The sequence below is a fragment of the Somniosus microcephalus genome, chromosome 12, assembly GCF_052327205.1.
Source record: "Somniosus microcephalus isolate GS21.2 chromosome 12, FLI_Smic_1.0, whole genome shotgun sequence".
In the NCBI taxonomy this organism is placed as follows: domain Eukaryota; kingdom Metazoa; phylum Chordata; class Chondrichthyes; order Squaliformes; family Somniosidae; genus Somniosus; species Somniosus microcephalus.
In genome coordinates, this window is record NC_140998.1 from 140,492,605 (window position 1) to 140,517,263 (window position 24,659).

The 24,659-nt window shown below is 43.6% G+C and overlaps 1 protein-coding gene across 1 annotated transcript in view; it reads right to left on the reverse strand.

The window, feature by feature from the left end:
• LOC147109567 (signal-induced proliferation-associated 1-like protein 1) overlaps window positions 1-24,659 on the reverse strand; it is a 407,870-nt gene that overhangs the window by 49,775 nt on the left and 333,436 nt on the right. Inside the window, 2 exon segments of the mRNA XM_086003627.1 lie at window positions 6,696-6,962; window positions 14,133-14,407. Of these exon segments, the coding sequence (XP_085859753.1) occupies window positions 6,696-6,962; window positions 14,133-14,407 (542 nt within the window).

Sequence of the window (24,659 nt, forward strand, 5' to 3'; positions counted from 1 at the left end):
CCATAAGACACATCATCAAACCTACTGACCACAAGACACATCATCAAACCTACTGACCACAAGACACATCATCAAACCTATGGAACCACAGGGCATGTCGTCAAACCTATGGATCCATGATAACAACTCAATTTCAGCCAGCTGAACTCCAGCAGTATTCCTAACACACTCGAAAGTCCCTAATCAATGGCTCTTGCACCTGAATTTCGTGGGCTTAGGTAGTGAGGTGTGTCCCTCTGTATCAGGCAGATAGAACCTCTATTTATGTGGATTTCTCAGTAATCAGATTTTGAGACGGTGACACGTCTGAGTGTTTAGGACATCCAGCGGGCAAAAAAAAAAATCTAAAATTTATGAGCATTTAATGTTTGCAGATTTCAAGTTTTCTGTCCAAGAGTCTCCTGAGATTGTGAAGAATGACAAGTTGGTGTTCAAGTACAGAACAATTTACAGATTATTCCCAGTATATGGTTTTCAAAAAGAACCCAGGGAAGTGCAGTCGCAGCTTCTAGCTAACATGCCGGGGTGAATATTGGTATGCATCGCACCAATTTGTTTTCAACATAAATAATAAAATAAGATTCAGAAATAATAAAACTGATTATTTGAGTGACGGCATAAAACAGGGGCAGAGCATGCCATTTTGGCAGTGAGACGGCCCGCTGTTGATGGAGGTGCAGCTTGCACAGTGTGCAGGCAAGGCCCAAGGACCAATTTCTACCCATCCTCGGGCCCCTAGCCTCTACCGCACCGAGTCTGGGCCGGAAATGGGTCCAGATTAATTTCTGCCCCGCAATCCGTTCAAAGCATACCCATTTTGAGAAGAAACCAACATCCAATGAGAGAAAGTATGAAGCTTAGTTGCAATCAGATGAAGTCTTTTTAAATTAGGTTATGGAGAGAGCCACCAAAACAAATCCCCAACTTCACTGCTAGATTATAAACTTTTTATATTTTCTCTTTTGTTACCGAAGGGTTAAAGCCACCCTGACTGCTTTAAAACAGCAGATGGCTCTCATTAAACTCTGTGAAACACTGCAGTAGTCATCTGGGCTTTTGGCCAAAAAATCATACAGGTCAAGACATAAAAAAACTCAAAAAATGGTGTCCTCTCACAATAAAAGTCTTCATTGGACTTCAGAAAAACATTCCATGCTCGTTAACTAATGGAAAGTGTAGCAGATGATAAGAGTTTTTATACAATGAAGAGATTTATTTGATGGGGATGTCCGTTCACAACAACTCAAACTGCTGCCGTGGCCATTAGCCAGTGGGAATCATTTTTTTTTTAAATATCCAAAAATACCTTGGCATTTCCAAATTGGTGCAAAGAGTTTTGAGTTCTAACAAAACCAGTAAATAAAAATCTGCTTCTAGTTTCATGCAAACAGTTAAAATAGCCAAGATTTGAACTAAATAACCCTAAAGGCCATCTTACTGAAGTTGCTGAATATTGTTGTGCAATGAAGAACATTAACCACAGTAAGTTCCAGCAAGCCGTGACTTACATCTACTTCAAAATATACCGTTCTTTTTTTTTAAATACATTTTTATACAGCATACACTTTACTTCCCAGGCACTCCAATTCTAATATCTGTTTCAGTAGGTTTTCATACCTTGCAGCAGCCTTTAACCACACCTTTTCCCAGCCAGTTTTATTTATTAATAAATTCAGTGCACGCGCTTCAATATGATTACACCATTCCAAAACTTCAAATAACCCACATATTAGCCTCACCGATTATACACAACCATTTTCAGTATTTACTTCATGTTTTCAAGATTCAGAAATAAAACGATTACTTGAGTGTTCCTTGGAATACTGCTGATCTGCTTTTCTGATCCAGTGCCAACGAGGCAGGCCAACCAATTTAGTGACCACAATTTTGAAGTACTTTATGCTGCTTTTAGCTTTGCCCGACAGCCCAGTTGGTACGTTCAATATCTACAGTGAAATGGAGCTGTACAGACCCAGAAGGCTGCAGTTTCAGTGGCCAGTGTCGGCTGATTTAGATGATCTGAGCCAGGGTGGTGGTAGTGGTTAGAGAGACCACCAATATCCTCAGTGTTCCTGGGCTAGTTATGGGACGCAATAAAATCAGCCAGAGGTCCCTGCTCCAGATTGCTAAAAAGTGACTCTTGTTGGAGCGCGCATACGTGTGGATGTTGGGCGAGAACAATGTCGGGCTTGGCTTTGCTGACCCTTTACCCCAAATGCCCATCAACACTCACTATCTGATCTCGCACGAACAGAGGCTACTTGGTTGAGTTAATGGATGAAGCCTGAGGTATTATATCCCAACATGGAGGCTTTAGTGTTCCGCATTGCCAGGGTGGCTATCCAGCTGCTTAAGACAGATTAGAGAGATTTATCAGATGTCAAATCTGTACTGTGCCACTGTCATAATGATCTTTCTAAAAGCATTGGAATTTCAAACTTCTGAAACCCCTCTGCCATGGTTCAGTATTTGAAGAGAGATGGAATTCTGGGAGAAGAGCCAAAAGACCATCCCAACCCAACCATGCATAAAGGTCCTTACTGTAAGTCACTTTCATTCATGTTTAGCTGTTTGCATTTCCCCAGCAAATTACACTGCTACATTCGACTACAACATAGGCATAAAGAAAAGTTTTTGAAGTTAATGTGACCAATCTCAACAAATTCACTCAAAAACAATTATCCAGTACTGACCATAGAATATCTTAGCAGTTTTACAGAATTAGTATTAAACTTGAGAAGTGGAAAAAATTGCACACTGCAAGGTGCAGTACCAAACCAGTACTAATGCGAAAGTTTAATTAAATTTAGTTTTTGCAGCAAGCTTACATTTTTAAGTCAATGAGGCACATCATTGCAGATCAGAAGGACAGGTTTCACTGCGTAATTACATTGGGCAATTAATTATGTCCGCTATGTCATGAGTTTCAGTGAAGGCTTAGTAATCAAAAGGAGCCATCTTCAATAATTCAAAAGTAAATAAAGAGGGTGCTTACAGCTGACTTAATAATTTCATCCTACCCCACGCCTCCTCTCCTGAAAGGGCCAACTCTTGCTACAGTGTGATTTTGTGGGTTCCAGCAGTATCTTGTCCAAGTGGGTATTCTTCATGGGTGTGCCTAACTCTTCAAACAGCAATCAGGAGCGAGAAGCCTGGTAATATTTTTTCTCTTCTCCCATACCAAGGGGTGCTGAGGCCAATTGCTGCTTTTGCCGCGATCAATACTGACTAAAAATTGAACCAGACATCATCTGGTTTGTATGCCTCAGTTCCAAGGTGCATTTACCCACTAGGCTACAGGAAGAACTCAAGACAGAATTTAAATTTTCTCTATTCCCTCCCCGTAGCCCTATTATTTTAGTTCACTTTCTGTGTATTCCTTAGCTGGGGAAGAATACAGATACCTCTGGTGTCATTCCATGTTCAGACACTAGGGGAAAAACTTGCTTAAGAATGAAACACACACAGAAAATGTTGGAAAGGCGCAGCAGGTCAGCCAGCAGCCGTGGAGAAAACAGGCTCAATGTTTCAAGCCATGACCCTGCTGCAATTCAAAATGTTAACCTGTCTGTTCTCTCCACAGATGTTCACTGACCTGCTGTGTGTTTCTCTCGCATTTTCTGTTTTTGTTTCAGATTGCCGGCATTTGCAGTTTTATTTTTGCTTTTTCCCCCCCACTCAAGAGTGAGTTGAAGAATTGACAAAAAGTGTTCCCACGTTGCACGGTAACCCTTACTGGCAGGGTAGACTGAGGCAAACATTACATTCAAGGATCCATCAGTGTCAATAAACGGAACCATAAGGATATGGCATGAGCACATTTGCTTGGCTGCGCATTAACACAACTTTATCTCGGCAAAGCTCTTGTTCAATGAGTGAGTGAGGCCTGCTGTAACACAATGGTACAGATTGAACCTGTGGCCTTCAATCTGTATGGCTCAGTGCTACGCTCAGTGCACTTACCACCATCACCAATGGAGCCTGTTTTACTGTTTATGTCATCCCTACCTCCCTCAAACACATTACAGCCCTCATATTGGGAGCAATGATTTTTTTTTTATCCTCTATTACTACAAACTGCTTTTTGTTTATTCCTGTTATCTTCTATGGAACTATAGAAACAATTCACCTTTCATGACCTGAGGAAGTCCCACACCCAATTAATTAACTTTTTGAAGTGTAATCATTGTTGCACTGTAGGAAAACGTGGCACGATCCCATAAACAGGAATGAGGTAAATAACCAGATAAATCTGTTGTTTTTCTTTTAGTGATATTGGTTGAGGGACAAATATCGGCCAGGACACTGGGGAGAACTCCCCTGCTCTTCTTCGAATAGTGCCGCGCGATCTTTTATGACTCGGTTGAACGTCTCATCCGAAAGACACGGCCTCCAGCATTGCAGCACTCCCTCTGTAATAAAGTGTCAGCCGACATTACGGGCTCCAGTCTCTGGAATTTGGCTTGAACCCGTGACCTTCTGACTTAGATGTGACAGCGTTATCACTGAGCCAAGGCTGACACCTAAAACTATTAACTTGATGCCTCTTGAAATTTGCTCACGAGTACTTTTTCTGCTTTTGTAAATAGCCCAAAGCTTCTTTCCGTAAACTTTATTGTGACAAATACTGGAAGAGATATCTGGGGTGGGAAGTGAATCAAGACCCCAGCCTCCTTTCATGAAAAAGTCCCAGCTAGCTTTATCTATTAACTTCAATTCAGCAGCTCGATCCGATATGACAGGTGTGGTGGGTGTGCCATGAAACTTCAGTGCACCAAACAGAAGGGATTGCAAATACTATGCCATATATTTGCTGAATGCTCAATTTATCCAAGCCGTTTACTGTGTTGTGGCTGAAAGCACTACAGTTCTAATCGACGGTTTAGCAGGTTCCACACCAGAATAGGGAACAACAGGTTGACTTGATTGAAGCACCAGGTGCAGAAGCAAGACTTAATTAAATCAATGCACTCAAAGTGTCAGTCTGAACGAGCCAGAATGTTCCCGATAACCACCAGGAGATGGAACATAACCCAATTCTGTTTGTAAAATTCATTGTGCGTGGGGCCACTACAAACTCGAGCCGCACTGCTACTACTGGATAAGATTACTGTAAAAATGCTGATCCAATGGGACATATGGCATAAACACAGTCTTTCTTCCACTTGTTCCATTTTATTCCTTTACTCATACTGGGACATAATTCCAGGAGCAGCAGCCACAAACATTCTATAGCTTAGCTTAATGGCCATTCTTCAGATGTAAACCTTAACAGTGAGTGGTGATGGGATATTCCAGCGATAGGGTCATCATAGTTAGATCCAATCCCATCTTCACCATACACTCACACAAATATGCTCACTAGTTAACGATCAACAGCAGGAACCCTTGGCTGCTTTTGCCTTTCCCAGGGTGCAGAAACTAGATTTAGCACCACCACTGTTGCCCAGGCTCAGGTACCCAGCACAGATCAAGCACTATTTGTGGGTCTTCATGAATTCTTTGCAAAACCTTTTGGTGATTCATTACCAACAGTGACCTACTTCTGCTTGGCATTACTAAATCTGGGCAAGTAGATTGCAAAGGTATGCAGGAAGGGAAAGTACCTTACTAGAATACATCCTGAGAAACATGCAACACCAGCATTTCTTCCTTTTGACTTTCGAATAAAACAACATGAAATTCTATAAACTCAAGTGGGTATGGATGGCATCATAAACCGCAGGACTAAAATTCAAGTGATTCACACTGTAATCTGAACCCAAAGTGTGTGCTGCAGCCTTGAATACAGTCCCATATTCAGGGCTGTTACGAAGATATTACAATCGAGGAATAGTGGGCGTGACCTAGGTTTCAGTATAGAGTAATAGTGAGCGTCATCTAAAGCGGTTGCTTTGTTTTGTTCTTTTTCTTGCTTTTACATAGAAAGGAACATAGAAACAGGATTAGGCCATTCAGCCCCTTGAGCCTGTTCCGCAATTCAATTAGATCATGAATGATCTGAATCTTAACTCCAGCTACCCGCCTTGGTTCCGTAACTCTTTATACCCTTGTCCAACAAAAATCTATCAATCTCAGTTTTGAAATTTTCAATTAGCCGTCAGCCTCAGCAGCTTTTTGGGGGAAAGAGTGTTCCAGATTTCCACTACCCTGTGTGTGAAGAAGTGCTTCTTGACATCACCCCTGAACGGCCAAGCTCTAATTTTAAGGTTATGCCCCTTTGTTCTGGACACCCCCCACCAGAGGAAATATTCTCTCTATCGACATTATCAACTTCACTGATCAGCTTAAACACCTCAATTATATCACCCCTTAATCTTCTATAGTCAAGGGATCCAAGGATATTCTATGCAACCTGTCCTCATAACTTAACCCTAAACTCTGGTGAATCTGAGCGGCACCCCTTCCAAGGTCAATATATGCTCCCGGAGGTGTGTTGGCCGGAACAGCAGTAAAACCCGAGTGAAAATCATTTGAATTTTTTTACGGCTGGGTGTTTTTCACACTTGAGGTGGACACAAGACGACAATTTCCGGTGCCCATCATTACGTATTTCTGGAATTCTAGTGACAATACTGAACAATGTACTAAAGACAGACAGTCTTGCATACAATGAATACTTTACCTTTAAACATATTGCCAAGTTGTGTCGGGGGGGGGGGGGGGGTGGGTGGTGGAGGGGGAGAAACACAAACCTCTTGGTGTCCAATGGTCGTCCGTCACTGGAAGCGCTGCGCGGTATAGCGGAGCTCCGCTCTTGTGGCTGAGCCCTGCTACCAGATATCATCCTGTTCGCAAGCTGGCTTTGTGCGTGGGATTGGGGCTGAACGGTACTGTGGGATGGCGGAATTCCCCGCTGCCATTTATTGCTATTTCTGAATGGCAATTTGAACTCGTACGGAATTCCTTCATTGTTCACTTTGTATTCCATTACGGGCATGCGGTACATCTCAGAACAGCCTCTAAAAACAAAAAGAAAGGAAAGATTCCTGGTGAAAGTTCCATCACTGACACATAATTACTGTGGTAACCAGCCTAAACAAAAAAACATAATTCCATCTGCAGACTCAATGGATGGTTGGTTATAAACCATTACTGACAAAAAATTACTGAAACTTCCAAACTAATTGTTCAGCTGCCTCTGCTCCTTTCCCCTTGCCCACTAAGCTAAATGTCCCCCACGTCCTGTACCCACCCTAGACCGGAGCCCTCGCCAGTCTCTAGGTTCTCCAGAATCTCCCACCTAGCCTCTCAAAGCCCATCTCATCTAGAAGACCAAGCTCCAGCTCGTTTGAGCCCATTCCAACCAAACTCCTGACCATCCAACTTTCCTTCTTCAAAAAACGCACCCTTGAACCTCTCTAAGCTACCATCTCATCTCCAACCTCCTCTTCCTCTCCAAGATCCTTAAATGTGCCGTCACATGCCAGATTCATGCCTACTTCTCCCTCAACTCCCTGTTTAAACTCCTGCAATCAGGTCTCTGCTCTCTCCCACAGCACTGAAACAGCCTGAACCAAAGTCACAAACTACATTTTCCATGACAGTGACCATGGTGCATTATTCCTCCTCGACTTCTCTGAAACCTTCGACTAGGTTCATCACATGATCCACCCAACGTCTTTCTTCCACTGTCCACGGAGTGGGACTGCATTTGTATGGCTCCACTCTTACCTATCCTATCATAGCCAGAGCATCCCCAACAATCGCTTCTCTTCCCACCCCACATCATCCCCTGCAGAGTCCACTGATGAGCCATCCTTGGCCCCCTCCTCTTCCTTATCCACAAGCCTTATCCATTTGGTGATACTATCTACAAACATGAGGTCAGCCTTCCACAAATTTGTTGATGACATCCAGCTCTGCCTCTTCACCAGTTCTCCAGCTCCCACCGCCTCCTTGCTGTCAGATGGCTTGTCAGATTTCCAGCCATGGATGAGCCGCAACTTTCTCCAGCTAAATATTGGGAAGACTAAAGCCATCATTTACAGCCCCCACAATCGACTCCATCACCTCTGGGGTACTGCCTGAAGCTGAAGCACTGTTTACAACCTCCTGTTTGAACCCGCTGAGGCCCTGTCCTGCACCATACCATAAGTTATTCTGTGTTATATTTTTTAATCAATTTTTTTTTAGCCCATGGCAAGCAATTTTAAAACGTGATTCTGTTGGCTGAAGTCATTGGAGGTTTTCTGTAATAGAAATTCTCTCCTGACTCTGCAAAATGGGTTGCACGTGAGTTTCCAAATGTCTGTTATTTCTAATTATTGAAAACAATTTTTCTTGTTAAATGTGCACTACTTTTTTTGTACAAGTCCTGGGTAACAAAGACAGTGAGTGTCGGTGCTCATTGAAAAGGAACGCAAGAATCTCCCATCATTGTGTCTTTGATCTGGTTTGTCTGACAGTTCCCCATCCAGTGGTCTAGCGATGGGGCAATATATTTTACACACTGTTTCTTCAGTTCACTCAGTTTGTTTTCCACATCAGAGTAGAAAGTGAGAAAGTGGAGATAGATATACTCCATGTAAAGAATTAGTAAACACTTCAAAAGGTTACTGAAAAGGACTCTAAGAAACAGTTTAAATATCGTATTTACATCTTGCTTCTGGGTATATTTAATTCTTCATCTTGAAGTATGAAATGAATTCTGAAATCAAACTGTAGTGACGTTGTAAACTGGAGCAATCCAATCAATCATTAATCATTGCCACTAGGCAGTAAAGTTATTTTTGTACAGAGAATTCATTTCAGAAAGCAAAGCTTTAACAGATATAATTAGCTGTGCCATCAATTCATCTGTTATCTGTACCACATCCTAATTTATTTGAATGTGTAGGACAGGTGAAAGGGAGAAGCAATTTGTGCTTTCTGCTGATATGAAATCATTCCACCGTGTCACCAAAGAGCCACAAATCACATCACCAGAGCGGTTCAGCGCATTTACAAAAGTAGATCTAAAATGTGTTAGAACAACGCAACAACAGCTACCATGTAGATGGATGCACCGTCTGAGAGATTCACAGCAATCTGTTGCTCAGCCTCATTTGGTATTTAGAAGCACGAGTAGTGATTGCTTCGAGCTTTAATCAACTCCTGGTTGCCTTATCCATCGGAGAGCCCCATATGTAGAGATTTGTAAATAGTTCAGTATAACTTAAAACTCTTATCTGCTAGGCAGCAATTACAGCTTCCTGGTGGAGATTTGGATTTGATAAATTCTTTATATTTTTAATCAGCAGCACAAGCAAATTAAAACTCCTGAAGAATAAATTCAGAATTCCTGGCAACTGGGAAAATAGCAGAAAATATTAACCACAATAAATATTAAAAAGGTTATTTCCGAATTGATACTTAATGACGGTCAGTACAGCGTATTAAGTACTACTCTGGACTAAGGTGGGTCTGAGTTGATTTAAAACACACAAACTAGTATTTCGCTTGGGAGCTGCAGTGTCCTGAAAGTACATTCTTATCTGTAGATACGGGAGAGTAAAGCAGCTTTACGCCAGATTAAGAAAAGCACATAACTAACATGCTTAATGATCAAATTATTTAGCATTAGAGCTCTATCATAGGAAATGTGGCTTTTCCATGTGTGATGCTGACCTCGACAATTTGCCTCTGGTGCTGCAAATCACATCCAAGGTCCATGCACCAAAGAGCAAAGGTCAGTGTTGCGTGTACACAAAAACACATACTTCTGGCTCCCAGGCACCATCGCAATTGTAATGAACATTTTCAAAATAATCAATATTTTTGGAAGAAGTAAACTGCTCTATTCACTCACAAGGGTAATGCTCCTTTTAAATCAATTCTCTGTCCCAAGTTGCATTAGAGAGCCTGCTCGTAGATTTGAGAGTTTCTTTGAATGATTTAGTAGACTATTTGGACTTCAAAGTTAACATTAATCTTGTTGCAATTATTAATTTGTCTCTTCCATATGCTTGCACATATAAAAGTCTAATTGAGGGTAGAGTATTTGATCACATTCCATGCTGGAACATAACCACAGAGCAATGGCTAAGTGCTACAATAGGCTTCAAGTGCCTTCTCTTTCATAGTTACCATGAAGGAACTAGAAAGACCAACAGTTATCGTTTTTAAAAGAAGCACTCCTCCAAAGCCATCTAACCATTCTTTTGTGGGAGCGAGCAAGGGAAACAAGGAAAAGTAGAGTTTTCATAGCTTTAGCACTTTAAAACATAGAATAATCCCATGCTGCAGCTGCCCCTTTTCATGCCAGCTCTTCCTCCCCTTCTGGTAATGTTCCAATAAGAAAATAGCTTCTCTATCTCCCTTCTTGTGTCTGTCTTATGTGTGATTACTCTGAATATTTTTGCAAGTCTTGATTTATATTACTTCCTTCAATGAACAACTGGAACAATTTTAGAAGACGGAAAATTATGTTATTATTTGGCTGCTAACTAGTCCCGATTGTCAATCTTTTTTTTTTCCCCCCAGTACAGCACATCGATCTTTACTTCTTCAAGGCAGGTCCAGAGGAGGGTGAAAAAGCTGATGTGTAGAGAACTGTGTTTAAGGAACAAAGAATACTCAACCAACTTAATTGTTTGAGGGGAAGGGGAAGTGGAAAGAATGGCAATCCAAAGTAGTGTTGCTCAGCAGGATGGAGAATCCATCCATCTGCGAGTTACAGCACAGTTCATGCATCCTTGTCTGAACTGCAAGTCTTGGCTTACAGCCAACTTAAAGGAGCAGAAGTGGGGATTATTCCACAAGACTGTCTCGCAAATATCCTCAAAAGGCAAAATGATTTAAGATTAGCTCATATTGTGATTGAAGTTCTTGCTGAATGAGTTTCAACCTTGAGTGTTCAACGCTTTTAAATGAAAGCAACAATAGATAACAGTGCCAACTATCTGTCCTGCATTTTGTACCAGGGGCTGGCCACATAGGAGACAAACGGATGACTTTGACTCTTAGATCACGCATATATCACCAAACCACCCTGTTTATACCCAAACCGTGAATGGCAACAAATAGAATGGTTATATCAGATTAACAGCTTCAACAGAAACCTACATTAATCTATGAACACTCCTCTACATGTCATACCAGATAGGGACAGCCTCACAGAAAATGATGCTCTCCTCCTCTTCTCCAAATTCAGACTAAACTAAAATTAGTTGAGCTGTCTTTCATGGGAGGAACTTTAATACATAGGCATTGACCAGCTTTAAGAGGAGATGCAGATGGTTATGTAACAACCAGTTTGCCATACAAATCACTACATAAATCACAATCTTACAATGGTTATGATGACCAACTCACACATTGGTGCAAGCCATAGATTTCCACTTGGTCACCTGCAGTGAAAACCTCAGGTACAATTTTAATCATACAGCACGACCCACCAAAGAGCTAACTAGTCCCACTCCCCCGCTCTCTCCCCATAACCCTGTAAATTTTTCCCCTTCAAGTACTTATCCAATTACCTTTTGAAAGTTACTATTGAATCTGTTTCCACCACTCTTTCAGGCAGTGCATTCCAGATAATCATAACTCGCTGCATAAAAGAAATTCTCATCTTGTCTCGGGTTCTTTTGACAATTATTTTAAATCTGTGTCCTCTGGTTACCAACTATCCTGCGTGGAAACAGTTTCTGCTCATTTGCTCCATCAAAACCCTTTGTAATTTTGAGCACCTCGATTAAATCTCCCCTTAACCTTCTCTGCTCTAAGGAGAGCAATCCCAGCTTCTTTAATCTCTCCAAATAACTGAAAACCCTCATCCCTGGTACCATTCTAGTAAATCTCCACGGCACCCTCGCCAATGCCTTGACATCCTTCCTAAAGTGTGGTGTCTAGAATTGCAATACTCCAGCTGAGGCCTAACCAGTAATTTATAAAGGTTTGGCCTAACGTCCTTGCTTGTGTGCTCTATATCCTCGTCCCTCCCTGTCTCTGGAACCGCCTCGATTTACAAAGTCAATGATCCCATATCCAGTTTTTTTTTTTTTTTTTTTAAAAACAGCCTCATCAACTTGTCCTACCACCTTCTAAGATTTGTGTACGTAAATCTCCAAGTCTCTCTGTTCCTACACCCCCTTTAAAATTATACCATTTACTTTATATAATAATAATGCTTTATTTTGACATTAGGGTCCCAAGTTTGTAGTGTCTTGTTTTATCACCTAGGAAAGCATTGGTAACAAGATATCAACAAAGTGGTAGTTGTTTGAACCAGATAATTTAAAGACCATTAATGCAACATAAGAATACATACTCTGTCTTTCCTGAAAGGCAGAGAGGAAAATAGGATTGCCATCTACTCAGCTGGAGTGATCCCACTGAAAGACTGAACTGAGTTGCTACAAAATTGCTGCTGACATTAGACGCAAAGCTAAAATCCCATAGTTCCCATGGTTTCTGAATTAACAAAATTCATTCCTTTGGCAAGCAGACTGATCCGTTGACAATCTGAAGCTTACCCCTGTGAAACAGAGGTCTAGATTTTCAGTGTGCCGTGAGGCGGGCTTTTAGGCGTGCGGGGGGCTAAAATCCCGAATTCGGGGGTCCTGACACCATCCCGCCTCCATGTAAGTTTCAAAGGAGGCGGGTACCCGCCCCGCACTGGTACCCGCCGACCCGAGGCGGGAAGGGATTAGTGCCAATTAACTGCCTGTTAACAGGTAGTTAACAGGCAGTTTTTAGCCTAATCCCTATTTTGAAGGGTGTCGTGTGGGATTCCCGACGGCTCCAAACCACGCCAGGTTAGAGTCGTCGGGCCGTCGGGTTGAAGGAGTTGGAGGGGTCGAGAAGTCAGTGTTCAGGTGAGTGATGGGTGCATGAGTGCAAAGGTAAGTGTGTTTGGTGTGTCTAAAGTGTGTAAAGATGTTTAAATTATCTGTACTTAACTTTACAGCCTTCCTTGCTCTAGGCTTCGGGAGTCATCATTCAGCCGGCACTGAAAGCAGAATGGCTGCAATCTGTCAAAAGTGACAGCCTGCAGCTTCCAGTGCGGGCTAGATTTCTAACTGAGTCTGCATAGAAGGACTCAGGTTAGAAGTAAGACTGTCAGTGTTTGACAGCTTCAAACAGCTGTGAAACACTGATATTTCATCTGTCAGCACGTCTTGACAGATTAAATTTCAGTCTGTGACGTCACCTGTTGCCGGGTGGCCCTTAATTGGCCTGCTGAGCACGCTGGGCGGGCTCAACAAGGTCAATCAAGTGAAAATCGCGTGGATTGGCCGGATGGCGATGGAGGCGGGACTACAACCCCGAAAGTTGTAGTCCCGCCTCCTTCCCGACTTCTGAATGAAAATCCAGCCCAGAGGGTCTGCAGAAGACTCTGATTTGAGACTTTCCAGGTTTATGCATCTTTCTAAACTGGAAAGCTACGTGTAATGTAGGAGCCGCTCATCCAGAGAATATATTCTGATCAGTCAATTTTTCAGGCATGGAAAAGGCTGCCCTATTGATACGGGTGGCCCTCCACAATCAAGTTATTTGGTAAGATCTTTGATGGCTTACGTTAAGTCAGAGGGAAGCACCATGGATTGCCAATAGATACATACTGATTTAATGGCTCCTAAAAACTATGAAAATGAGCATCTTGGATATCTGAAGCACAGAAATAGTCTCCGAGATAGACCACATGAATGGCATGAACAGCAACAATCTCAAAGAATCGTGTAACGGTTTCTTCGTCCAGCTATACACTACAGCCATCAGCTGGTGGTGCAGTGTAAACCATGTCATGTAAAGATTTGAACTAAAAAATTACCACTGGCAATATCAGCAGATAAACGCATAACATGTTTGTACAACATTCCTGGGTTATTTAAAATAAATGGGTTAATGCTTACATTAAAATATAGTAGGCAGGGAGTGCCATATGAACCCATTAACCATTCGTCCTCTATTATTGCCAGTAATTACAGTAATGTCTAGACTTTGGTTTTTTTGTTTTGTTTATTTCGTTTGCTTCTAAGCCGTTAGTTTTAAAATTTAAAGTTAACTGTTTGACTCTAATCTTACAACACAGTAACCACCAGTGTGAATTAGTGGTCGTTGATCAGCTAGACGCTGCACAGCATTGGTGTCAGAGGTGACAGTAAGCTGGATTTAGATTAGAGTGACAGGGCTGGGCTCAGCGAACATACCTGCGAGGAGTACTATCTTCATGGGGTGGAATGATGATAACTTTAACAGTTACAGATGTTCTCAGCAGATCAATCATTTGTTCATGGGTCAGAGTTGCCACAGCAACTTTACAGATCTCCACCAGTCGGCTGCCCTGTCGGAGTCCTGCTTGCCATGCATAGCCGTAGGGTTCAACGTCTGCTACAATCCCTTCATAGTTAACGTGGAAACCAAGCTGGCCTAGCCCATTTCTCCTTAATGTCATCTCGACTGTCTCGCAGCCCTTCGTGGTCACCTGAAAAGGATGCAGACAATGTTATTACATAGGATATACGGCACAGAAACAGGCCATCTGGCCCAACCAGTCCATGCCGGCATTTATGCTCCACTCGAGCCTCCTCCCGTCTTTCCTCATCTAAATCAGTCAGCGTAGCCCTCTATTCCCTACTCCCTCATATGCTCGTCCAGCCGCCCCTTAAATGCATCTATACTATACTATGATTGTGTGGGGAATGCAGCGTTTTATATAGAATGCAAACTTATACATAAAAATGGGTATAGTTTCCATTGTCAACACACAGCTTACATTGATACAGGCATTTTACATAGTTTACACAGAGTTGACAGTGAGCAGTTATGAGAGGTGACTGAAAGCATGATCAAAAAGACTGGCTTTTAAAGCCAGGGACAGAAGTAGCAAGGTGCAGGGATTTAGGGAGGGAGCTTCAGAGAGTAGGGGCAAGGCAGCTGAAACCGATAGTGAAGCAAAGCAGAAGGCCAGAACTGAAGGACTAGAGAGTACATAGAGATGGAGGAGGTTGCTGAGGTAGGGTGGGGCAAAGCCATGGAGGGATTTCTAAACAAGGACTTGAATTTGGTACAATGGATGGCAAGGAGGCAATACAGTATTGTATACCAGCACTAAAGTTCATAGTCAAGACGTTCAACCATTTTCTACTACAACGTAACAGAACACCTCTTGCTCCATTTCCATCTCATAGTTCATCTCGTGAAGCAGGCAATCTGCTCTTAAACCTCACACATTACAGAATGATCATGACTGCCCTGATATTGTCATATGGAAACCAGAATAGCCTTTGCCAACTTCAATCTTTAAGGTCATGCTTTGGAGTTATAAAGCACCGGTCAGAATAACAAAGCCACATTTTTTAATTAAAGCACCTTATGATAGAAAAATGCCCCAGGGTGCTCACAGAGGTGTAAATAGACAAAAATCTGTACTGAGCCAAAGGAGGAAATATTAGGCAGGATGACTAAAAGCTTGGTTAAAGAGTTAGGTTTTATGGAAGGTCTAAAGGAAGAAAGACGGGTGGACAGGTAGAAGGGTTTATGGAGGGAAGTCCAGAGCTTACGGCCTAGACGGCTAAGGCACGGCTACCAATCGTAGGGTGTACGGATTTTGAGATGCACAAGAGGCCAAAGTTGGAGGAACGCAGAGTTCAGAGGGTTATAGGGCTAGAGGAGGTTACAGAAACAGGGAGAGATGAGTATATGAAGGGATTTAAACCCGAGGATGAGAATTTTAAAGTTGAGGCATTAGGGGACCAGGAGCCAATGTATGCTAGCAATGACAAGAGTGATGGGTGATTGTGACTTGGTGCGGGTTAGGATATGGACAGCAGAGTTTTGGAACAGCTGAAGTTTATGGAATGGAGGTTGGGAGGCCGGTCAGAAGAGCATTGGAATAGTCAAGTTGGGAGGTGACAAAGGCATGGATGAGGGTTTCAGCAACAGATGGGCTGAGGCAGGGGCAGAGATGGGTAATGTAATGGAGGTGGAAGTCGGCGGTCTTTGTGATAAAGTTGGAATTGGAAACTCCGCTCGGGGTCAAAAAGGATGCCAAGGTTGTGAATAGTCTACTTCAACCTGAGATAATAGCTGAGGAGTTCTCGGGGTTTTAGTAGACTCAGTGGTTCCAACGTGTGCTCTACTATTTTACTAATGAACAAATTTTTTAAAAGTTCAATATTCTATTAGCTGTGTTGATTGGTGGTTGGCAGTGACTGGACATATTGAATACTGAGTCTATTAAAACTCCTACATCTTCCTCAACTTCATTTTATTCAACATCATTCATGGAATATTTATGTTGCTAATTTTTTTCCCTATCTATAGCATTTTACACATGTATTAAATTTCATCTGCTATTGTTCTGCCCACTTGTATATTTTGCCCAACTCATTTGGCATTTCCCGAGCTGCTTCCTCAGATTTAACTAACTCATGTTTGGTGTTCTGTGAATTTGACCAGTTTGCACTGAGCTTCCAAATAAATCATTATCAATTGGAACAATAGACAGCCTAAAACAGATCCCTGGGGCACCAGTCAGCACTTGCCTTCCTCCTGATATAAATTCACTGACAAGTATGCGTTGCTTCCCATCATTCAGCGAATTTCTCCTGTATTCCCATTTTTTACTCTAAATCTCCACTGCTTTCAATGTTTATGTAGCAACCTTTGGTGTGGAACTTTGTGAAATGCACCACATTGTTGGGTTTTCCATGTCCATTTGGGATGTCGGTTCCTCCAAAAAGTCGAGGAGGTTGGTCAGATGGCATTTTTGATGTAAGGCTAATGTATCTGTGGTTGGCTGGGTTGGTTTTGCTTCCCATTTTGAAAATAGGCAGCAGCTTAGCTCAAAAGTACATCAAGATCCAGAGGACACAAGTAGAAATAAATTAAATTTTGTACTGGCATCAGGAAACTTTGCTTAAATAATGATAAATGTTTGAAATAATCTACCAAGCAAAGTATGAAGAGTAGGAGCCTCACTGTGTCAAAAAGACTAGCATGTAAAGAGATTAGCGTATAAAGTTAAGGCACATGGGATTGGGGGCAAGGTATTGACTTGGATAGAGAAATGGTTGGCAGACAGAAAGCAAAGAGTTGGAATAAACGGTCTTTTTCCGAGTGGCAGGCAGTGACTAGTGGGGTACCGCAGGGATCGGTCCTTGGACCCCAGCTATTCACAATATATATTAATGATCTAGACAAGGGAACTAGATGTAATATCTCTAAGTTTGCAGACGACACAAAGTTGGGTGGACATGTGTGCTGTGAGGAGGATGCCGAGAAACTCCAGGATGATTTGGACAGGTTGGGTGATTGGGCAGAAGCATGGCAGATGCAATATAACGTGGATAAATGCGAGGTTATCCACTTTGGTGTCAAAAACAGGAAGGCAGATTATTATCTGAATGGCAATAGATTGGGAGAAGGGGAAGTGCAACGAGACCTGGGTGTCCTTGTGCACCAGTCGCTGAAGGTAAGCAGCAGGCGGTTAAGAAGGCAAATGGTATGTTGGCCTTCGTAGCAAGAGGGTTTGAGTACAGGAACAAGGATGTCTTGCTGCAGTTGCACAGGGCCTTGGTGAGACCACATCTTGAGTACTGTGTGCAGCTTTGGTCGCCTTATCTGAGGAAGGATGTTCTTGCCATGGAAGGAGTTCAGCGAAGATTCACCAGGCTGATACCTGGGATGGCAGGAATGACGCACGAGGAGAGATTGGGTCGATTGGGTTTATACTCGCTGGAGTTTAGAAACTTATAAAATTCTGACAGGACTGGACAGGCTAGATGCAGGAAGGATGTTCTCGATGGTCAGGGAGTCCAGAACCAGTGGTCACAGTCTAAGGATAAGGGGTAGGCCATTTAGGACAGAAATGAGGAGGAATTTCTTCACCCAGAGAGTGGTGAACCTGTGGAATTCTCTACCACAGAAGGCAGTAGAGGCCAATTCATTAAATATATTCAAGAAAGAGTTGGATATATTTCTTAAGGCTAAAGGGATCAAGGGTTATGGGGGAGAAAGCAGGGACAGGGTACTGAATTTGGATGATCAGCCATGATCGCATTGAATGGCAGAGCAGGCTCGAAGGGCCAAATGGCCTACTCCTGCTCCTATCTTCTATGTTTCTATTTTACCCTTCTGAATCCATGTTAGCTGCTGTTTACTAGGTTATCATTGAGGTTGGCCTCAAGTTTACTCCTGATAACTTATTCCACTATTTTACGCAGTTTTGATGTAAGGCTTATGTATCTGTGGTTGGCTGGGTTGGTTTTGCATCCCATTTTGAAAATAGGCAGCAGCTTAGCTCAAAAGTACATCAAGATCCAGAGGACACAAATGGAAATGAATTAAATTTTGTACTGGCATCAGGAAACTTTGCTTTAAATAATGATAAATGTTTGAAATAATCTACCAAGCAAAGTATGAAGAGTATGAACCTCAATGTGCAAAAAGACTTCTTTCATCCCTGTCTTTTTTATGCTTTTATATGATAATATAAACATTAATGAATTGGTCTTTGATTTGTTTTCTTCTCGGCACCAAAGCATTCCGAGACTTCTTTCCAACATGAGCAGCACTACGTAAATGCAAGAAGTTGTTGGAAGTATAGAAATGGTTAACAGAAGGAAGAAAGTAGTTCTAGACTGCATGACTGTCACTAAAACCATCAGTGGGCTCTCAAACTATGGCTAAATAATCAAACTGGCAAACAAGTCTCTACCTGGGAAGAGAGAGGGGAGAGCAAGCAAGGAGACCAAATGAGAGCACTGCAAATATGAGTTTATGAAAAACAATGATTTACCAAAACAAAACAGTACTTTGAGGCATTTAACTTCTTATCTGGAGTGATGCCACAATTGATGTTCAAATGTACATGAATTAATACTTTGTTGTTGAAACACAACACATAATTAGCACTCGCTTAATCTCCAGATAGGAAGCTTCACCCAACCATTAAACAATTAATAAACGGCACCTGGAAAACTATAAAACAGGTAGTTTGTTTTGCATTAAGGATGAAGCATGCTATATAACCATTGATTATATATAGATTTATATGCTGGGTGCCACTCAGACACAGGTTCTTTTTATGCAATATGTTGGTTCACTTTTTCCACAAGTGCAGATGTTTAAAAAGTGGGGGATAAATTAGCTAACCCCAGAAAACAGGCATGGGGAGGATCATGGTGCGCTATTAACCCGCGTCCATTCATCGAGTTGCAGGCAGCATGGTAAACAAATGGTTGCGGTGTGCCGCCAGCACTCCCCGCGCTGTTCATTGCCTGCGCGCATCAGCAGGGGGCCCAATATCGTAAGTGTCCAGCACTACTTAAAGGCAGCCTGCACCTCTTAAAAGGGAGGTGCACTGTGGCTGCAAGAAATGGTGGGAGTCATTTGAAAACTGATTCTGCGCTCTGATACTTTGAGGAACGGCTGATCACACGGGAGAGCATGTACTGGAGGTCTTGGTGGAAGAAGTGGAAAGGAGGAAAGAGGTCCTGTATCCGCAGGGGGCAGGAGGCCCTCCAGACAGCTGCTCAGGAGGCAGTGTGGAGAAGCAGCGGCAGAGGCCAATGCCAGGAGTGTTGCTCCAAGTGCATGTGTGCAGTGCAGGAAGATGTTTAATGATCTCATACAAGTTATGGTCAGCGAGTTCATCTTCAAATGGCATATCCTACAACTGCACTGCTAGCCTCATCCACTGCTCAATTCACTACACCCTCATCACCCATCTACTAACAATTTCTGTGAATCAGTACTCAACCCTACAATTCATATGCTTTACCACACACTCTCGCACTTAACACTGCTGCAAGCCTCACACTCTCAGCTCGTACACACAGCTATTCAACCATGACAGCCATATCACCCAAACATATTGCAGGACACTCACTGATACATTTCCCTCTTTCTTGCAGGAGAAGGTGGCGCAGAACAGCAGGCAGCAGCAAAGAACGAAGGATAAGTGCGCCTGCATGTTTTAACCCCCATGGAGATCACCATGCTGGCTATCGTGGAAAGGGGCATCACTGAGGCCATGGCTGAAGCGATTGATGAGGGTATCAGCATACCTAATCCTCCTGCTCTCATCCCACTCCTCCCTCATCCCTCAATCTCTTCTGACCGAGAAGCTGCAGAGGGTGTAAGCACGTACTTCTTACTTTCTTCTCTCCCCTCACCACAATCTAGCCCATGTCCCTTTTTCATTTAAGATAATTAAGAACTGGAACTTGCCCAGTCAGTGGATTGCATGCAACCACTGGGGAAGCACCTCGTAGAAGTACTAGGATAGGCAAAAGCAGATGGAAGACCAGCACTAAGGGAATGCATAGGGTGATTAGTTTATTTTTGTATGCATCATGTCATTATTGAATTTATAAATTTGGATAGGAATGTGCATTTTCTGGTGGCTTTTATTTTTGTGTTGTCAGAAAGAGGACGATGTGATGGTCAGTGATAGAGGAAAGGTAACTGCTGGTGAATGGGGAGCTGTAGTTGAGGTTACTGGTATCGCTCATTTATTATTTCATCAAGTAGAGCCCAGGCAGAAAGAGGCTGTCTACGTTGTTTCCTCCACTTCCTCCTCCTTTCTCATGCTCCTGCTCCTCACCTTTTCACCTGATAGATGGGGGCAAGGGCTGTTTCCTCTAATGGCCAGGTTATGCACTATGCAGCATACTACCACAAATCGTGATAACCACTCAGCTAAGCACTGCAGGGCTCCTCTGGAGCGGTCCAGGCAGTGGAAGCGTTCCCCGAGGGTGCTGATGGTGCACTCTATAATGTTCCATGTGGCAGCATGGCTCTCATTTGGACGTGCTGTGCACGTGTGCATGAGTTCTGTAGCCATGAGCCAGGTCACTGGTGGATAACCCTCGCCATCCAGTAGCCAGCCTTTGACTTGCCGTGGTGGGTCAAATACAGTTGGCACAGAAGACTGCAGCAGAATGAACAGTAAATACTGCCGGAAAACGGGCATTCAACTGCATGATGCGCTGCCTGTGGTCACACATGAGCTGCACATTGAGGGAGTGGAATCCCTTTCTATTCATGGAAATGGCTGAGCTGACATGAGGCGCATGCAAAGCACTGAGCGTGCAGTCAATGGCACCCTGCACCATGGGGAAGCCTGCAATCCGAGCAAACCCTTGTGCTCACTCTGCCTGCTTGCCTCTGGCAAGAGGGAATGAGATGAAGCTGTCTCTCTGTATAGAGAGCCTCAGTGACCTCCCTTATGCAGCAGTGTACTGCATACAGCAGGATGTTGGTCATATCTCCAGCAACAGCCTGGAATGAGCCAGACATTGAAAAGTTCAGAGCCATGGTCACCTTGACAGCCACAGGCAATGCTGTCCTTGTCCTGCTCTGAGGTTGCAGTTGTCGCTGCAGCAGCGGCAGATTTCAGTCACGACGTCTTCAGTGAAGTGAAGATGTCTCAAGCATTGGCTGTCGTTGAAGTTGAACTAAGAGAATTGCTTCCTAAAGACCCTTGACGGATATGGCCTCCTGCTGAGAGACCTTCTCCCCTTCCTCCTTCTAGCAGCTTGTCCTGCTCTGCGTGGCCTCTCTTCATTCTCCCAGTCACGTTCATAGAAACAGAGAAGATAGGAGCAGGAGTAGGCCATTCATCCCCTCGAGCCTGCTCCGCCATTTAATGAGATCATGGCTAATCATCCAAATTCAGTACCCTGTCCCTGCTTTCTCCCTGTATCCCTTCCAAGAGGAAGGCCTACCAGGCCACCCATGTCTGGAAGCAACTAGTTTGAGCACATGCTTTTAAATCAACAAAGAAGTACTTCAGCACCAGCCAAACCACTCCCTGTAGACTCTTGAAACTTTCGGCAAATATAGGAAAGCTCCAAACGCGTGCAATTGCACCAACAGCCAGAAGAAATAATCCAGCAACTAACCTTTAAGTAGTTCACGAACCCTTTAAGTAGCGCTGGTGGGATACTGATAGACATTATAATCTGCCTGCTCTGCATGCTGCTGGCAGTCGCTAGGTGCACATGTGCAAACCCCTTTACCAAGATGGCGTTCAGCGCACTTCCTGTCGGAAGTATATGCGAGCATCTCGGACGTCATTTTCAACCGTTAGGAGGCTACGTAGTGGCTAAAAAACGGGAGCTACAGAGCCTAATTTCTCCCCCATTATATTGAGAAACAGAGTGCAGGATACCACCAAATTCAAACACAGTAAGAGAGAAGATGAGAAGCAGAAAGGGATTACTTAGGTGATGCCAAGCTTGGGTTTCAAAAAGCGTGTAGATTGTAGAAAAAGACTAAGGCTGTGATTTCGCCTACTGAGGCTGGCTCAGTGCGGTCGATGAAGGTGGTGGGTTGCGATCCAGCACCCAGCTCCATCCCACTCTGAGAAGAATTTTCCGTTGATTGGGCTTGTTGCGTCTGCCCTGCGAGGTTCCCGGCCAATTAAAAGGAAGCAGGTCTGATGACGTCATTTGATGACGCGTCATCAGCCGGTTTCCTAAAATGAACCATGTCCAAATTGATTTTGACATTTGTGCTGTTAGTGTTCTGCAGCATTGAGGTGCTGCAAACACTGACAAGGACTGCACAAAGGTGCATGGCTGTACCCAGGCTCTACCATGACTCCCTCCATATGCTTATGGAGGGAATTACAGCACGCAGGGAGATCCTCTTTCCTTCCCATGGGCGAAAGAGACCTCCCCATGGGACCAACGCAACCTGGTTGCACATTGCACAGGAGGACACGAGCAGGGTTGTCGTCACGAGGACCAGGCTGCAGTGGTGCAAACCTTTCAATGATCTCGGTAGATCACAAAACATTACTGCAAAGCCACACTCAACCTGCTGTGCTACTCATCACATCCCCATCACTCTACCTTCCCTAACCTACTCCTGCACATCCTTACACACACCAACTTACCTTGCACCTCCACCCATCCCTCTCTATCTACATTATCACTTTGCCATCTCACGAGCCACCCCTCACACTCACCCTCATCCTACTGCAAGCATACCAACTAACACACAAGGGTAGGCACCTGGGTGTTTTAGCCAATGTTCATGTGAAGTTTCTGGTAATGTGTTGTCAAACACTGAAATCTTTATTTTCAACACTATGCATTCTTGGACAGGTTTGTGTGCACCTTTGGAAGTGGCTTAGTGAGTTGCAGTGAATGGTGAGACATAACTTCCGCCCCCCCCCCCCAACCCCCATCCTCCCCCCACAATGGTGAAGAGTGTGAAAGGAATGGCTTGGACATTGTAGGGATACTTCATGGTGCTGGTGTGGGGTGATGCCAACCTGGTGCATCATGTGGCAGCCAGGGTGTACAGCGTCAAGTGAAGTAAATCTGGTCATGGTGATGCCATCGCTGGCCTCCTTGGCAGCAATGTTGTCAGGTGCTGATGCTCTGTGTCCTGTGCAGCATCAGGTGATTGTGGAGAAAGTTGGTGTTGTTGTTGGTGATGCTGGTGTGTCTGGTGATGTTGGTGTTGCGGCTGATCGTGGAGGGATTCTGAGGACCAAGGTGAGATTTTTTCCAAGGGCACCGATGTTACTGGAATAGATGACAGCTGAAGTTGAGATGACAGAAGCGATCCGTCAATGGTGAGAGAGGTTGCTCCAAGGAGGTGACAGTGGATAGAGAGTTTATTCTAAACACTTCCAAACTGCATACAGCTCAAAAGTGAGTTCCAAATCATGAAGGCGACAGCTTCTAAGATTGGGAAGTGAACAGCTGTGAAATGGTAGGTTTTATACAACTTTTGCAGCTGTCACCTATTCACAGCAATGGAGAGTCATTGCGATCACGACATACTTACCTGACGTGATACCCGCTCTCCGGGAACCTCGTTAAAAACCTGGTAAAATGGTAAGTACATGGGAAAATGGTGCTTTACTACTTTTAACAAGCTTTTAAGTATCTAAATTGGCTGACCCGCCACTTGGTGGGATGACAGACCCGACAATTGGGGAACTGACAAGGAGGCGGGTTTGCAGCGGGATACCGACCCGCTGTCAATCTTTGCAATTATGACAGCGGACACGCCTCCAAACCCACACACTGAGCGCTGGTAAAATTTCGGCCATAGAGGTAAGAAGTTCCACAGTTCTCAAGTTTATGGAAAGAATAAATTAAGAGTAGAAGGCGGTGAGATGAATTGAGATTTCAACAATGAGGAATCAGGATGGAGCAAGGGCATATAGGAGAACATATTTGGTGTTTAGGAGGAACAAAGAAAAGCAATGGCTATAGGAATATTGTTAACAAAAGACAAGAAGGGTTGCAAATAGAGAGAGGTTGGAGGCTGGAAGTTGGAATTGAGAGAAGATTCACCTATTTGACGATGAGCTTTTTCTTGCGCCTTGTTTAGAATCCTTCCCCGATGTGGGAATAGTTTCAAGTCTTGACAGAATTGGGCTTTATAGAGAGGTAACAGTTGTTGAAGGTAAAAGATGTATTTGAAATTTTTAGGCCGCTACATGGCCCCCTCGTGGTTGAAAATGGCCCCCGAGATTCACGCGCATGCTTCCGAAGGGAAATGCGCGGGATGCCATCTTGGTAAAGGGGCTTGCACCTGCGCACCCAACGACCGCCAGCAGCATGCAGATTATGATGTAAATCAGTATCCCACCAGCGCTACTTAACGGGATCATTTTTGTCTTATAACACTCCTGTGAGGCGCCTTGGGACGTTTCACTGCGTTAAAGGTGCTACATAAATACAAGTTGTTGTTGGAATGAAAGA